The sequence below is a fragment of the Odontomachus brunneus genome, unplaced genomic scaffold, assembly GCF_010583005.1.
Source record: "Odontomachus brunneus isolate Ranch 3 - 2012 unplaced genomic scaffold, Obru_v1 Obru_scaffold_234, whole genome shotgun sequence".
In the NCBI taxonomy this organism is placed as follows: domain Eukaryota; kingdom Metazoa; phylum Arthropoda; class Insecta; order Hymenoptera; family Formicidae; genus Odontomachus; species Odontomachus brunneus.
In genome coordinates this window covers 41,017-57,589 of record NW_022639684.1, presented here as the reverse complement: position 1 = coordinate 57,589, position 16,573 = coordinate 41,017, and the positions used below count along the sequence as shown (strand labels likewise).

The 16,573-nt window shown below is 40.4% G+C and overlaps 1 protein-coding gene across 1 annotated transcript; it reads right to left on the bottom strand.

The window, feature by feature from the left end:
- Positions 1–513: 513 nt before the first annotated feature.
- On the bottom strand, positions 514–15,566 carry LOC116852546 (serine-rich adhesin for platelets). Its single transcript, XM_032833031.1, has 5 exons — positions 14,959–15,566; positions 11,020–11,166; positions 9,586–9,871; positions 3,185–8,269; positions 514–2,389 (listed from the first exon to the last, which is right to left on the bottom strand). Exons 2-5 carry the CDS (start codon positions 11,148–11,150, stop codon positions 2,024–2,026), a joined length of 5,868 nt encoding a protein of 1,955 aa, XP_032688922.1. The 5' UTR covers positions 11,151–11,166; positions 14,959–15,566; the 3' UTR covers positions 514–2,023.
- Between the last annotated feature and the right edge of the window lie 1,007 nt (positions 15,567–16,573).

Sequence of the window (16,573 nt, the reverse complement as noted above, 5' to 3'; positions counted from 1 at the left end):
TTCTTAATTTCCATTTGTAATTTCTTGTAAATTAAATTATAATTTTAATGAGAGAACTTTACTATGATATATTAAAGACTAAAATATCTATAATATAAAGACTAATATACCGACATTATACACCAATTTCAGAATCATTGACCGTTTTGTTTAGAAAATACAGCGGTGAAAAGTTTATAATTTCTAGTAATATTTGAAGTACATATACCTCTATACACATATTTAAATATTTATATATTTTTTTCTATTATCGCATCTCTATTAAATCAACTGATACACAAGTGAAGCATTAGTAAAAAATACAAAAATAATATTTTTTGTATTTGTAATATTGTGCGTATATATCCATTTCAATTTTTCCTCAAATTATTACTTACACAATAAAATTAATTAAATAAGATAATTTCATTATCTAAGTAAGATAACGTATTATCGTACTTAGATAATTATAATAAGTAACATAATGAATTATTTTCATCATTTAAGTAATGAAATAAATGCACAGAAACATAATTTTGATTGATAAATAGTAAGTTTATTCCTTTGATGCGTCATTGAAAATATGATACTGAATTTTACAACTTCTTGAAGTAAAATAAATGTACCAATGCTTGAACACATCTAGTTCTGGACATTTTTATTGTTTTGGTCTTTAAATAGGAATATTTAAATTTTTAACATAAAATATATATATACACATTCCACGTTGAAGATATAAATGTTCGTATTTAAAGGCCAAAACAATACGAATGTTCAGAACTAGCTATGGGATTTGGTACTTTTACTTAAACTTGTTAGAATTAATAAAAAATAGGTTCTCTCGGACTATCGACTGCGTTTTAAATTCTATCGAGAGGAAAATATTAAAACCATACTAAGACCCCCAAGTGTACAATGCAATTCTTTCTTATCTTACGCATATACAGTCATTAATCAAAAGCTTGCAACATCTTTACCTCAATGAGTTTCACAATTCATTCCGTATCGAATAGGGGAATTTGCTCTTTAGTAATTCTTAAAAGATGCATTTTTTCATTGTATATGCGAGTGTTGAGGAACCCATCTAGAGATAAAAGTGTGGCAATCTTGTTCGTATTGTAATGCAGACTGTACGTATTGTAATGCCCAAACGCATGCTCAAAGTTGTCTTGAAAAACGAGAGATGGAACGAGAATGTCATTTTTATTCAACGCCATCAGTTCGACACTTGACTGAAATACATAGCCAACAATATTCAATTTCACGCGATATGCGGACTCAGGGGCGCATATCCGGGCGAATTACATAATTCTACGAAATGTACAAAAATTCCACGCTCATTCATATCACAACTGTCAATCATATTGGAAGGATACGTAATGTCAATCAGGGTCCAAATAGATTATCGGTACTCGTTACAGATTCGTGTTTACGCTCTTGTCGGCGATTGCATCAATCGTCGTGATATTTTGCTGATACGTGAAAGAAATAATGATCATTTGGACCGCGATTAAGATCTTTTTCTCTCCTTCCCTCTCCCTCTCTCTTCCTCTCTCCCCCTCTTTCACATTACTTTTTCTCTCTTTTTCTCCCCGTTCTCAGTCTGTTATTTATTTAACCATTCCCTAAATATATCATAAAATAATACGACGATGTCGATGTCATGGATTCGTTTGCGTATAATTAGCGATGTACGGGAAGTGCGGAATTGCGTAAGATACCGCGCTGGTCCCTTATCTCTAAGCGATGATGTCGTGGCAGCTAATACATAATAAGTAATTCTAAGCGAGATTGTTTACAAATTTTCTAAAACTCGACGCGAGTACATTCTACCTTTCGCTATTCAAACGCAGCGGGCCGCGACAGTGCGTTATGTAGCGCTATGTTGGTCTTCTAGAGGAACAGACCAGTTTGAGCAGAGTTACCTAGTCGATTATTATCGGAGAGACGAAATTTCATGGATACATGTAGAGCATCAGACAGAAGGAACAGGATTGTATCGATGGCATTCAGTGACAAAGTTTACCCGCGGGTGAACTTTCGTTTAGGGCAGTAATCGAGGATTGAAGCGTCCCATGTGCAGAATTATACCGGAAGGATTGTGTCGGACAAAGTACAAGAAAGGCCTATCGAGTTTCAACCTAGGTCTCTCCGACGTAGTTGAGAGCTGTCTCTTCTCTCTGCGGAATCGACCTGTGTGCGATCGGTCCGCATGGAGCGAACCTGTGTGATCCTTCTGCGATGATACCCCGCTGTGTCTCAACACGTCGTCTTCGGTGACGTCATCGGAATCTCCGTCGATGTCCTCGACTCGTCGTCTGATACTTCTCAAAGGGCTCGCAGGATATGTTTCCACGTGATGTCGACCGCTGAGGATATTCTCGTCACCGCAAGTGCTGAACAAATTCATCTGCGACCGAGAATCAATCGTAAATAGCGTTATCATCGGCGATTAGAACTGTGCGAATGAGTGCGCAACTCTTATCAGCAATTGAGGCACCTAGTTCCTCTCCGTGGAACTCTTAATTGATGACATCAAAAGCGAGAAAACATATGTCCAAAATTCTTGCATGCCACCTTAAATTAAAAAGGCATTTGAATGAAAGAACGCTTTCGGTCGTTTGAATGTACTTGTAAAAGGCTTCGAAAACTATTCTTTTCCCTTGGTAGTCAATAAATAGCCGTGAAAGTAACGTAGCATGCAACTTTCCTCTTCAATCTTTCCTTTCTCATAATTTACGTTGATTTTACCTTGATTTATTGACTGGCAAGGAAAAAATAGTTTTCGAAGGTATATTCTATCTAAAGTATCCTTTCAATCAGATACCTTTTTTATTTGAAAATAGCACGCAAGAATTTTTTGCAGGTTATTTCTTGTCTCTAACGTCACGATCCAACATAGCCGCGACGAGTACCCCAAAAAAAAAGAATTGTGCAAATATTCTTACAGAGTAAAAGTATAAATGTCAATGCATGGAAAGACACTAAATATTGTGTATCAGAATCAAAATAATTCGTTTTATTTACAAATTTTTTATTTTTGACACAATATTTAGAGTCTTTTTTTCTACATTGACTTTTATATTTTTACTCTGTAAAAGCATTCGCAATTCTATGCAACTACGCAATTCTATCAAATAGAAAAATAGCACAAATTACGAAATTGCATTATGTTAATATTCAGAATCCCCTTAACTATATCTACCTGTAATACATCAGCCAAGTGGAGACGGTGGCCTACGCCGTTGATGCCCTTGAAGTCGGCATTACCTGAGAACAATTCGTCGAGGCCCATTCTTTTCAAAGCTGCGGTGGCGTTCACGACAGATCGATGACTGAATTTAGGTACTTGAAGTTCCAAGCCACTTCTGGATGTTAGAACCTTCAGCAACTTGTTCCAAGTCCCGTCACGGAACGCACTTTTGACGAGACGCTGCTCGAGGCGATCCAACGTATCACCGGGTGCAGTGTGACCTTGTTGACCTGGTAACAGGAAAATCGTCGAGACAAGCTTGTCGCTTCCCCCGAGAGCGACCGCAGTAGCGTCGATACTAGGTTCGTAACCGGCCAAAACGCCCGATCGCCAAGTGGTAGCCGGTACCGGCACAAGTCTTCTCTGTCTCACGGCTGGCGAGACCGCGAAGTACAGTTCACCATCTCTGCCGACGGAACTGGTCAGAGTGGTGTTGCAGTCAGTCTGGAACACGTTGGCGGAGAGCGCCGCCAAAGGCGATCTGAGTGGCACCGTATTTGTCTTGACGAAGTCTTTGATTCTGCCGCCGGTCTGTTTCCTGATCAACAGATTCGTCCGCCTACGCACGAGGTCGCTGATGGTGGCGAAGTTCACTTCAGCCACGAGACCCTCGTAGAACTGCTGTGCCTGTTCTTTGTAGAAGGGCATAAGCTTCCTGACTTTCATCTTATCAGCAAACAGCTCACGAACGAAGGCAGCATTAGCGATACCTTGACCTCTGGCCAAGCCCACCGTGTCCGTAATATTCTGGAAGACCAAGTGCGGGTTGAACGTGGTCACATCGTCCAACCCGAGCACCTCGTTCATCTGATCGGACGTTGGGCCGCGAGCGCCCAAGAAGATCATCGCCAACAGACTAGTCATACCGAAAGGCGACAGAGCTAATGACCTAGCGGTGCTTAGACCTTTATTGGTGGCCACCCAGTAGTTGAAAGCCAACTCGTTGCACAGCTTAGCGAAGTTCACAATATCGGTGCTTGTGTGCTTTACAGTGACGTCCAAGCCGCTTGCACTCTGAGACACGTCCAGCGGCAGCACGGGTTGAGGTATCGTCTGAGGAGGATCGTCCTGCTGATACGCCGTCGTATCAGGTCCTGGAATACGAACGTTGCCGTTCTCGTCCGGGTTGGATGACCCTGAAACGTGGCTGGATGGCGGCTTCCTCAGCGGCTTCGGCGGTTTTGATGGCGGTTTCGGCAACTTCGTCATAGCTGGCGGTGTCTGTTGCGATATAAGCGTCCATTTTTCCTCCGTATCAGTGTCCGCTTCGGGTTTCGAGACGTTGGACTTTTCCAACGGCTTGTAACTCACTGTGGGCTTCAATGCGGACGGACGAGTTGGAACGTTCGGCATCGGTGACTGCGGACGCACCACGTCAGGTTTCGGAGAATTCTCTGAATGTTTCAAGGACGCAGGTTTGCTCTCCGTACTGTTGAACTCCCCGTTAGTTTGCGTCGATCCAGAAGTGCCTGTGCTCTCTATCGGCATGATCTGCGTCGTGTGTTGCGGTGACACAATTTTGTCACGTTGATTTGACGTTTTGTTGATAGGATTCGAAGGTTTCGTACCATTGGCTAGACTCGGTCGGGAAGGTTTCTCGTGGTTCCCACTTACATTGCCCGATGGGGCCTGCGTGACAACTTTGATAATCGGGCGATCGGTATGCGCACTTACTTGGCCCGATGACGAAGAAGGAGACGAAGAAGGAGACGAGGTACTAATGTTATAAATAAGTGTATCAGTCTTGTTGCTTTGCATGGGCCGAGATGTAACGGTTGTACGATTATTAGTCGTAGTGTGCGACGATGTGGTCATACTCATCGGTGAGGTCGTACCCTTGTTCTTGTCGAGAGTAGTCGCATTGCTGACACGATTCGTATTCTGCGCGAACACTGGTCGACTACTGGTGGAATATTCAGTCGACAGATTCGCGGTGTTAAACGTAATATTCGAAATACCTGTGCCTGTTGTGACATTACTGTGATGCTTATGTGAACCGTGCAGCTCGGATTTAGAGCCGTTGACAGAGCTAGTGACGTGGCTGGAGAAATTATGATGCTGTTGATGAACGGCGACACTCTGCGTTGCCAAGGTATTCGCGGAAAACTGATTCTTTTCACTTGACATTTCTGTCTTTGAGCTACTTTCCGTGTGTACTGAAGAGTTCATGTTTCTGGTATTGTTCCCACCAGCTGAATCCATCGATGTGACTTTCACAGGAGACGATAATTCGGAACCTACGTCTGTTCTTATGATTGGCGCCTCCGTCGTCTTTATTTTCTCTCTGTTGTCCTTTTTGTTTTGATTAGAAGTCACGTGGAGTTGGGTTTTATTAGTGTATAACGGTCGAACGTCGGAATTCGTCGTTGATAGCCGCTCAGGACTCGCGGTAATGGCTCCCATGGCAGTAGTGCTTCGTTCAGTGTTACCTTTTGAGACATAATTACCGTTCGCAGAATTACCTAATAAGGACGATGACGATACTTTTGTAGAGTCGTTGATTTTCTCGCTGCTATTCGGTAGTTTTGTTGGCTTCGTCGTTAAGACGTTCTTGTTACCTGAAGTCACAGTTGACGCTTTCGTGTGCGTACTTGAACCCACCGTGCTGCTTTTAATCGGGCTCGTCACAAGCGTTCGTTGCGTCGATGTTTGCGTATATTTAATACTTTCTTTCGGACGGTCAGCGGATACATTGAGAGTCACGGTTCCTTTGTGTATCTGAGTGACGTTTTCGATGAATTCTGTGGGCTTAGTCGCGCCCACAGTCGAAACAGTTGGTCGTGCGCTCGATGTGATCTTCGTGACTTGATTGCCGTTGATTTCTTCAAAGGGTGACTTTTGAGACGTGCTTAGGAATCCAGCGATCAGCCCGCTGGCCAAGTCACTAGTCACGATATCCGACGTATCGTTGGGCAAACTGATCGGTTCTACTGTGGGAGTGCTGGACGGCAATGGCACGATGTTCAATATCTGGTCGATCGCGGACACCGGGTCGCTCAAGTTCAAGTTCATGAGAGTATCGTCGAAATATTCGCTAGTCGGCATGGGTCTCTTTAGGGATACGTTTAGGTCCATCGACGCGCTTGTAGATGGTGTTTTGGTCGTGTCGAGAATCGACGAAGTAACAGATAAGATTTCTTCAGGAGATGTAGCCCCACCAGGAGTGTGTTTCTGCAACATCGTATTGGTTGCAGTGGCGGTTCCGAAAGTTGCAGAACTTTCGGTCAGACTTTCCACCGATACGTTCTGGATCTTCTCCAGCTGAACCCACATGGGCGAGGAAGTCGTAGTATCGGTCGATTTAACATTTGATGTAGAAGACGCCATGGCTATGTTATTAATCACCATTCCGTTACTCATTATTTCGGTCGTGCTTGAAACTGAGGGCTTCAAGGAGATTTTATTCATTCCGGCTTTCACTATCGATACTTTATCCATTCCCATTGATGTGGGCCGATGAGTAGTGGTAGATTTAATGGTGGAGTAGCTAGTAGTTCGGGTAGCAACGTCCAACGGTGGAAGCTTCACAGCCACGGTCGGGTAGGTCTGTGAACCGACGGCGACGCGTTCAATGTTCTCTTCATTCGCGCCATGAGCTGTGAGCGTGTCGTAACGATTATTCACGCTCGTGAGCGTGTTCTTAGCTGAGTCGTCGGACATATTGTACCTTTGATCGTGATTGATGTTCATCATCGTCATCTCCGGCAGGCCACCTGATGTAGACGATAAAGATAGTACCGGTGGTTTCGCCTCCGAGATTTGACTCATTACACTCGAGAAGGAGTCGATCAATTGTGTGGGTAACGGCTCCATCGAAACTGACGATTGGATCTCGGTCGGTCGAAGGTGATCCTTCGTGTACGTCGGTGTAACCGAGTTGACTGATAGTTTCTCAGTGACCTTCGAAGTAGCCTCATTGAGACGATTAGTGTGCGACAAAATCGGAACGGTCGAGGTCTCGATTTTCGAGACAGAGGAGAACGTAGACAGTAAATGCGAAAGCAACACGGGCTCATTAGACATTTCCTCAGGTTTCGGAGCCGTGGGTGCGTGAGAAAGCGGCTTCGAGGTAGCGGTATTAGTTTGCGAGATTAATTTTTCGTCACTTTGTATCCCGTTCACCTGAGACTCTTTCGTAACGCCAAGCGCGAATGAGGGATCCTCGGATGGCTTCATATTGTTCTTATTCTCCGCGACAGCGTAATTCGCGTTCGAAGGAGAAGAAGAAGAGATCTTGCTAGTCGTTGCTTCATCGACCCCCTTGTGCGCTACAGTCTGCTTTATGTCGACAGCTGAGGAAACCGTTGATATGCTCGATGTGGTCGAATACGTGGCCGTCGGAAGTCCCATGCCTCCTTTGTCATCGAGATTCGCCGTTGTCTGCTTCGGGAAGTTTGCAAAATATGCATCTGAATTCATGGAGTGCAAGGATGTCAAGGTTTCAGGTACTTCCGACAGAGCCAACTCTATGAACTGCTCGGTCTGACTCGCCTCCTCGGTCTGGGTCGGCTGTGACTGATCTTGCTGATGATGGTTAGAATCGGTGGCCTCGACCGGGATCACACTGAGCATTTGGAAAACCGGGCTCTCGGTGATGACGGACTGCAATGTGGTCAGCTTCTGTTCCGTTAAAGTGATGACTGGAACCGGAATCATCGGTTTCTCCGAGAACGCGCCGGCTGCAGGAACTTGCTGCGGATGATGGATGTATTGAGGCCTCTCGCCGTGCTCCATGTTATTGGTGAAACCGCCATACGCGTTTGTCTGCATCGCCGGCTTTTTGGCGTCGTTCGACGTTGCGTTTGTTCCGATATTAGACGCGCTTCCAGTTGCTGTCTCTTCTGTCGTGAACTTATGTGACGACTCGCTGCTGCTCGGAGAGATCGCGTCAGCCTCGCCGGACAATATAGAAGGCAAAATGTTGCTCCATTCGACGTTCGCGTGCTCTGGTATCTTCGGCACCGTGCCCGTTAAGATCAGCGGCTTGTCGAGCGCGCTCTTTAGCACATTCTGCACTTTCTGTACTACATCCATGACCTAAAATGCGATATGGGATGTACCAAATCCGTAAACAAAACTGTAATAGCTCTGTTAGCTCTTACTACTTGTTTGTATTTATCTTGCTTTTGTATTTAGGCAATTTAATTTTACATGAAGCTTAATATAAACCTATCGAAATTAATATATTGTACTTTTTCGTTTCAGCAATTAATTTTTTGATGCAAGATTTTTGTTTTTACAAATCAAATTTAATTTGATATGATTTTAATCAATTATCATTTTAGTTTAGTAGATTTAGCGCTCGCTTGTCAAATTTGTTTTACATTACACTTCATGCAGATGCCATCATCATTCGATTTCATCTACATCTTTTATAATGAAATATATAACTTTCAGACTCTTGAGTAACACCCGTCGCGGCCATGTTGAATCGTAATGTCAGAGGCGAGAAATGACACGTTAAAGATTTTTGTATATCATTTTCAAATGAACAGAGATTTAAATAAAAGTACACTTTAAACTGTTTGAGTATATTTGTGAAATGTTCCGAAAATTATTCTTTTCCTGATGCCAATGAAATAGTCATAAAAGTGACGCATAAATCATAAGAAAAGTTCGATTAGAGAGGAAAATTGCCAAATTAGTTTAATGGCTTAATGGCCAATTAGTTAAATGGTTTAATGGCCAAATTAGTTTATTGACTCAAGGAAAAAGAATAGTTTTCAGGCTATTACAAGCTACTATTTTACAAGTATACTGAAGTAAGCTGAAATGCTTTTTCATATAAATATCTTTCTGTTTGAAAATGGCATACAAGAATTTTAAGTATGTATTTTTTTGCTTCTGATGTTATTAATCAAGTTCCGCGACGAGAGATTAAGACCCTTAAAGGGATTCAGGATATCGATGTAATGCAGTTTTGTAATTTGCACTGTTTTTCTATTTGATTACATAGAATTGCAAATGTGTTTGAGTAAAAGTACAAATGTCAATGCATGGGTCTAAATATTGTGTAAATAAACCAAAAAGTTTTTAATCTTATCTTAGTTTTTAAAATTATTTTGATTTTAATTATAATTTTAAATATAATTAATTTTAAATATAATAGAGTCTTTCTCCGCATTGACATTTATACTTTTTCTTGAAAAACGGTGTAAACCACGAAACTGAATATTGTCGGTATCCACTTAGCATCATCCTTTTAGATTGTATCCTCTTAGATTGTGTGAGAGAGAAATATCGTTATTTACTAAATTACTTAAATTGAAATCGTTATGTACTTTTTTAATCTACATTTACACAAACATCAATAGTTATATACGACAAGGGACAAGAAACAAGGGACAACCAACCTTTTTGCCACCTGTGAGAACGTCGTCGGCTTTTTGAGGTTCTTGCCTGTCCATCGCGATATGATCCGCGCCACCTGCGGCGATGAGGCCTTGAATTTCCTGAACGGTCATCTGCCGCGTAATCATATCACCTTTGTCGTTGTAAGTATAAAACTGAAACTTGTCGGGCCGCAAAAGTCCAGCCGGGGAAGCGACCAGTTTCTGGCTGGACTGCGTGTCGTTTTTGCCGTCCGGAGGATGCCCGCGTTTGTTGTAGTCTTGGCGTATCATTGTTGAAGTGATCGCACTGTAAATACATAGAGAGATCCGCCCAGAATATTACTACGGCGTAGCTTTTATTAGTTCAGTTACTCGAGAGTACGTAAATTATGTCTGAACGTATATACAAGTAAATATATACAAGAAGGTCACGAAGTAGAACAGTGCCTATGAATTATAAAGTCGAAACATTTTCTCAAGCAAACACACGATATATAAGTATTGTTTATCTTTACACTTTCAATATACAAGAAAAATTATATTTTTAATAGCATTATGTGTGTGATGCCTGTGCTTGACTCTTGAAGGCCCTATTAATTTAATTATTGATTGTTATCACAGCTTTATTTACTTTACTTTATTGTTAGAGCGCGGACGGAAGAACGCGTAACTCTCAGACTCTGTCAGATTCTTTCTTTAACTTTATAAAAGTCTACTTTGCTGATAGAACGAGTAATGATCTTAAGTCGCTTGTACATTCTGATGAAATTATATTCGTTATAATAATGTAACCTGTTTCTATAATGAATTCTATAGCCATTGTGAAAAGAATTCAATTAAGGAGTGAAATGTTTGGACATGCTACTTCTATATTTATTGATGAAACACTTCGTTATATTTTTTAATAAAACTATGATGTATTTGGCTTTTAAAGATCTTATCAATATAATTATTGTTTATCCATTTTTTTTTTATAAACGCGTATTGATAGAGAATGATGCAACGGCAATTCGCACATCAGCAAGGATCTGCTCCGATTCGATAAGAATCGGACGTCTAATGCGTGCCTATATAATTCCCTTAATTAGACTCCTCATTAAGGCCCCGAAATTATCCGACAGCTCGGGAACTAAACCGCGACGTGCGCTCTTTAATAAGAGCTCCTTGTCCTTTCTTTCTTTCCGTATTCTCTGCTTTGTCTGTCTCAAGAAACGTGATGTCTATCTAAATACTGTTTGTTCGTATACTGTTACATATTTTTCCTCCGTCTCACGTTGACTTCTCCGCCAACCGTCTCCGTTAATTCGCCGGGAAAAGGCCTCGACGACCGATTCCAGCTTCGTTATTACTCTCTACCCCGAATTCGTTTCATCATTCGTACACGTACACGCAATTCGCGTGTTCGTGCGAAAGTCGGCAGTTTCGTTTGACAAAAATCCCACGCGTGATACTGACCTAGGATCAAACGTATTCACAGACACGTGCGAGCTCCGTTCATCGTGAGCCGGTAGAGCCGCACCTAACTGCAGGTGCATCCAAGATACGATTAGTGCCGGCAATAGCCAGCGTAATCGTTGCGGCAACATGATAATTTTCGATCTTCTGAAAACGAAAAAAGTTGTTGTAATTGAAAGAGAACTGATGTACCACGAATTGCTTTTGTCTATTTATTCTCCAGTATGTGCGTTTAGAGATGCGTACGAGAGCGTTAGGTTAACACTATGCCCGGTAGAGCCATTTTGAATACTTTAAGGCTTTCTTATTGTCGTCATTTCCGTTTCTCGTGGTTTAGGAAAAAGATCTCTCGTGACTTTTAGTTATTTTTAAAGTAGAACACGCTAAGAGAGATTGACGGAAGAATTAGATAATATTGTGATGAATTATTGAATGATTTACCTTGAATGTTCAAGTGAGTCATTTTGACTCTTTATTTAATTATCAACGCTACAAGGATAATACATAAATTATTATTTGAGATCTTAGTTGTTTAATTGCGATTAACCTTTTCAGGCACATATTTTTCTATCAATCAGTTTTTCATGAAAATTGATATACAAGGATTTTTTGGGTCACGGATTATGAATCTCTCGGTAGTTTTTTATAATTCTTTGTCAAAATGGCAGATCCAATATGGTGGCTTACAATTTTGGAAGTTTTTTATCTGTTTTTTATGAATATTGGTATATGGGATTTCTTCGGATCTCTGATTACGAATCTGTCATTCAATTTTTATAGTTCACTTTCAAAATGGCGGCTCACAATTTTGGGGGTTTTTCATCGGTTTATTATGAATATTGGTATGCGGAGGTTTTTCAGATCTCTGATTACGAATCCGTCATTAGATTTTTATAGTTCACTTTCAAAATGGCGGATCCAATATGGCGGCTCGGAATTTTGAGGAATTTTGAGGTTTTCTATCAATTGTAAAAAATTTACCGAAAACCCAAAATTTTCTCAAAACATCGATCCGCCATATTAAATCCGCCATTTTGAAAGTGAACTATAAAAATCTAATGACGGATTCGTAATCGGAGACCCGAAAACACCCCTAAAATACTAATATTATACTATACTAATATTCATAAAAAATCGATGAAAAACCCCCAAAATTGTGAGCCGCCATATTGAGCTCGCCATTTTGAAAAAGAATTATAAGATTCTACCAAGAGATTCGTAATTAGCAACCAAAAAAACCTCTGTATACCAATTTTCATAAAAAACTGATGGATAGAAAAATGTATACCTGAAAGTGTTAACTTTGTTTATTTATGTATACTTTGTTTATTTATATAAATAAATTGACAAATAATGAAGGAAAGGAGGAATACGTATAATGAGGAATACGTACTTCTAAGAAATTTTTTCAATATTCAATGCTCGATTTCTCTACTTTTTTTGTAATTTTATTTTGGTAATATGTTCAGGATTGAACATTATTGGGTAAGGTGGGATTTTTCTTCATTATTTGTTAATTTGTTTATATAAATAAACAAAGTTAACCCTTTTAGGTACAAATTTTTCTTGGTTTTTTTGGTTGCTGATTACGAATCCCTTGGTAGATTCTTATAATTCTTTTGCTGCATTGGTGGTATTCTCAGAGTACTACCTACTTCTAAGAAATTTTTTCAGAAGGAGGAGGGCAACACTAGGTGGCGGCGGGACCCCGTGCGTTCGAGATCTGCGTATCTTTTCTCTTTCCAGAGAGAGAAAAATATCGATAGGGCGGTTCTGCTAAAGCCGGGAACTTGAACCCGGGTCTTTCGCTTGCCGGGCGACTGCTCTAAACCACCGAGCTATCTGACGCTCCACACTCACGACACTCTCCTCTTCCTAGATAACGTTCAGAGATGCCGTTCTGAATTCTATAATTCTTTTTTAAAATGGCGGGCTCAATATGGCAGCTCAAAATTTTGGGGGTTTTCCACCGGTTTTTTATGAATATTAGTATAGTATAATATTAGTATTTTGGGGGTTTTTTCGGGTCTCTGATTACGAATCCATCATTAGATTTTTTATAGTTCACTTTCAAAATAGCGGATTCAATATGGCAGATCAATGTTTTGAGAAAATTTTGGGTTTTCGGTTGATTTTTTACAAAAATTTATATACAAGGGTTTTGTAGATCGCTGATAATGTATATGTCATCAGATTTCTGCAGCAAAGGGTTAAGTATATATTTTATTCCGTGACCATTCACGAGTCTTTTTGTATACGAAGAAAATATTGTAGCAAAAATTGTACAACAAAATTTTTATAATCCTGGACCATACAGTATTTTGATCAGCATTATTATATATTTAAAATTTTTATATACGTTTAACTTTTTAGTATAAAATTATTGTAATCATTTAAATGTTTTTTATATCGTACATCAAAGTAGATCGTCAAATTTATTATTTCTATAGTGATTTATATATATTACGATTTCGCAATACATAATCCAGAGAGCTTTACAAAAACATAATAAAAGGAAATATAATTTTTATTTAGCATTTAATAAACGTTATTTCCTGCATATATTAATTATAAAGGGTACATCAATAATAATTATGGTGCATCTTACTGAAGGAAATTATAAGTTTAGAAAAATTATAAAAATTATTTTTTAATTTGCTTATAATATATACTAATTTGCTTACAATGCTTATATTTTGCAAATTATATTTTCAGCATGTTCAGAAATCATCACTGACACGAGTAATGAGAAACAGAAAAAGAGAGAAAGAGAGAATTTTAAATTATTAGAGTCGTAAAGAATAAAAGTGGCTCTTTCGTGCATACAAAGGAGGTTGTTCCCAGATATTCTGGTGTTAAATCGCAATTAAATGTTTTTTTAATAAATTGTAGAGAAAAATTGAAAGATGAATATTCAAGCGTGATTCAAGGGATCCGCACCCGTAAAACGAACTGACTGTGTAATGCGGAAAAAAAACGTAAAAGAGGAAAGAGATACGGTTCTAGGTAGGTCACCGAACTTCCAATTTCTTGTTGCCTGCTACATATCGATCTTAACGACCGGTTTTTCGGTTGTACAGTTGCACTCCCGTGTAAATTCGGAAGGCAGTAACCGTTAGGAGTGATTAACGTGCGTGTAAGTGGCGGACACGACTTAACGACTTGCGCGTATTTAGTCTCTTCAGTTATTCCTCCCTCTTTTTCCTCTCTCTCTCCCTCTCTCTCTCTCTCTCTCTCTCTCTCTCTCTCTCTCTCTCTTTCTCTTTCTCTCTCTTCTTTCTGTCTTTCTTTCTTCCTCTCACTTTATATATTTATAAAATTATATATCGTCCACATGAAACAAACGTCGAAACTCAGTTCGTCTTTTCTATCTGATCGCAAATAGCAACGCAGTTTCCGGTAAATGACAGTATGATTTATAGGATCCCCGATAAATATGACTTATATTTCGTAAATCATAGAAGCGCGTGTACATGACAAGACGTGATTCCGCGCTCGAAGTATTAACTTCACTGCACGCAACCATGAGAAGATAAAATGTCTGGATACATCTGTATACACTTGGTTTTAATACGTTTTAAATAGATTCTTCTTTTACATTTCAAAACGTAATCAATAAATAATCAATGAGAGAACTGGTTTTCTAGGAATTAATAAAAAATAAGATTTCTCATTGGACCATCAACTATATTCTGAAAATCGAAAAAGAAGTGTCCAAATCGTATTAAAACAAAATGTCCTCTGGATATTTTTGTTGTTTTGACTTTTAATTACGAGTATTTAAGCTTTCAATACAGAAAAAAATATATATTCAACATATGTATATGTTTATCTTATTTAAACACCAAAACAATAAGAATGTCCAAAGTTAGGTACGTGTCCAGGCATTGGTGCTTTTATTTGCCTTGATATATAAATATCTAATCTCATAAGACTCACACTTTGCGAACGTAGATGAACTCCTTGAAAATGTCATTTAATCCCGCCGGGGAGCAATCCTCGCCGATACACGGCGCAGTTACCGCGTCCGCGACCACGTTCGGAAACTTCACACCACCGATCGCGATTCGACGCCACGATCAATGTAGTAAGTGCGCGATCGGTCGATTCGGCAAAAAAGGACACGCTAATAACAAACGTTCGGCGAATCTCGCTCTCGACGATCCCTCGGTGCTCGCGATTCCGCAGCGCGAGACGCGCTTAGTGTCTATCCCTCTTCCCCTTTTGCTTTTTCTTCCTTCGCGTCGGTCCGCACTCTCTGCTCTTTCTCTCTCTCTTTCTCTCTCCTTCTTCCCTTCTTCGTTAAGGGATCAAGGACGTGTAGCAGTTGGAACTATTTTGCGGTCGACCTTGCTGTCAGACTCGCCTCGGAGTAGCGACCTCAGCCTCGGAGCTCGAAGATTATACGGAGCGTGTTTCGCCGACTTCTCCCTTTTCTTCTGTGCCGCCGCTCTTTTCTCGTGTACTCCCTCTTGTCCGCGCTAGCTGCTATCGCCGCGCTTGACACTCGCGCTTCTCTTCCTGCGCCACTTGTCCGCTTCTGCCGTCTTATACCCTGGATAAACACGTACTGCAAGGTAGGATCCTTCGCTGGGACGAGCGCAGCGGAACAAGAGGCAAGAAGAGATAAGGAGGGAGGGGAGACGCGCTCCTGAAGGGTAAGACAGAGAAAGGACTCGCCTCTCTCACCTCGCGAGACGTCGGATGGAGTGGATTACGCGGAAACAGGTGACCGTGCGTGCGCGTGCACCTTACTTACCTGCGTACATACGCGCGCATTCTTTCGTATGTCGAGCAAATTGCCGTCCGCACGATTCGCGAATACAATCGGGGCGAATTACGAAGACGTTTAATGCTCTTGGTTCCTCACCATGAAACTTTTGACCCATGATGTCACACGGGAAAAAAGTTTGGCTGGATTAACCAAATTTCTGATGAAAAATATCAACGAACCAGACATTCCGGATGAAGTTACCAGAATTCTGTTGAAGAAAACTTTGACAGTCAATAAATAGTCGTAAAGTGAGAAAAGCTAGGTTAGAGGAGCAAGTTACATGTCATATTAATTACAGCTATTTATTGACTATCAAGGAAAAATGACAGAGTTTTTGGAGAATTTTGCGAGTATGTTCAAGCCACCTAAAGTATTTTTTCATTAAAATATCTTTTTACTTGAAAATAGTATATACAAGAATTTTTAGCGTGTCATTCCTCGCATCTAAGGTCACGATCCAATATGGCCGCGGCGAGTACTCAAAAGCAACGATGACATTCGACTTTCGCGGAAGAGATCTTTGTACATTTTTACTTTCTTTTTTGTTTATATTTATTATCGATTATATATATATATATATTTAATCGGAAGAATCGTGATTTATATGCCGATTTGTTTTATTTCTTTATTTAATAGTGTACGGTGAACGATGGAGCACAGCGATAGAGCTCCTTGATGACGAGCTGGAGAAACGTTAGAAACGCCGGCCGGCGCGGCACTACAAATCGTACACTTTGCAGGTCGGCGGGGAGAGGCACCGAGAAAAAGTGAGAAAGAGAG

What these genes read in the sequence shown, in the direction of transcription:
- LOC116852546 (XM_032833031.1), bottom strand. Translation starts at nt 11,150, where the DNA reads ATGTTGCCGCAACGATTACGCTGGCTATTGCCGGCACTAATCGTATCT. An exon ending in TTCTCACAGGTGGCAAAAAG is followed by an intron (nt 8,270 to 9,585) that starts GTTGGTTGTCCC and finishes ATCGCATTTTAG; the next exon opens with GTCATGGATGTAGTACAGAA. An exon ending in ACTTGGCTGATGTATTACAG is followed by an intron (nt 2,390 to 3,184) that starts GTAGATATAGTT and finishes TCTCGGTCGCAG; the next exon opens with ATGAATTTGTTCAGCACTTG.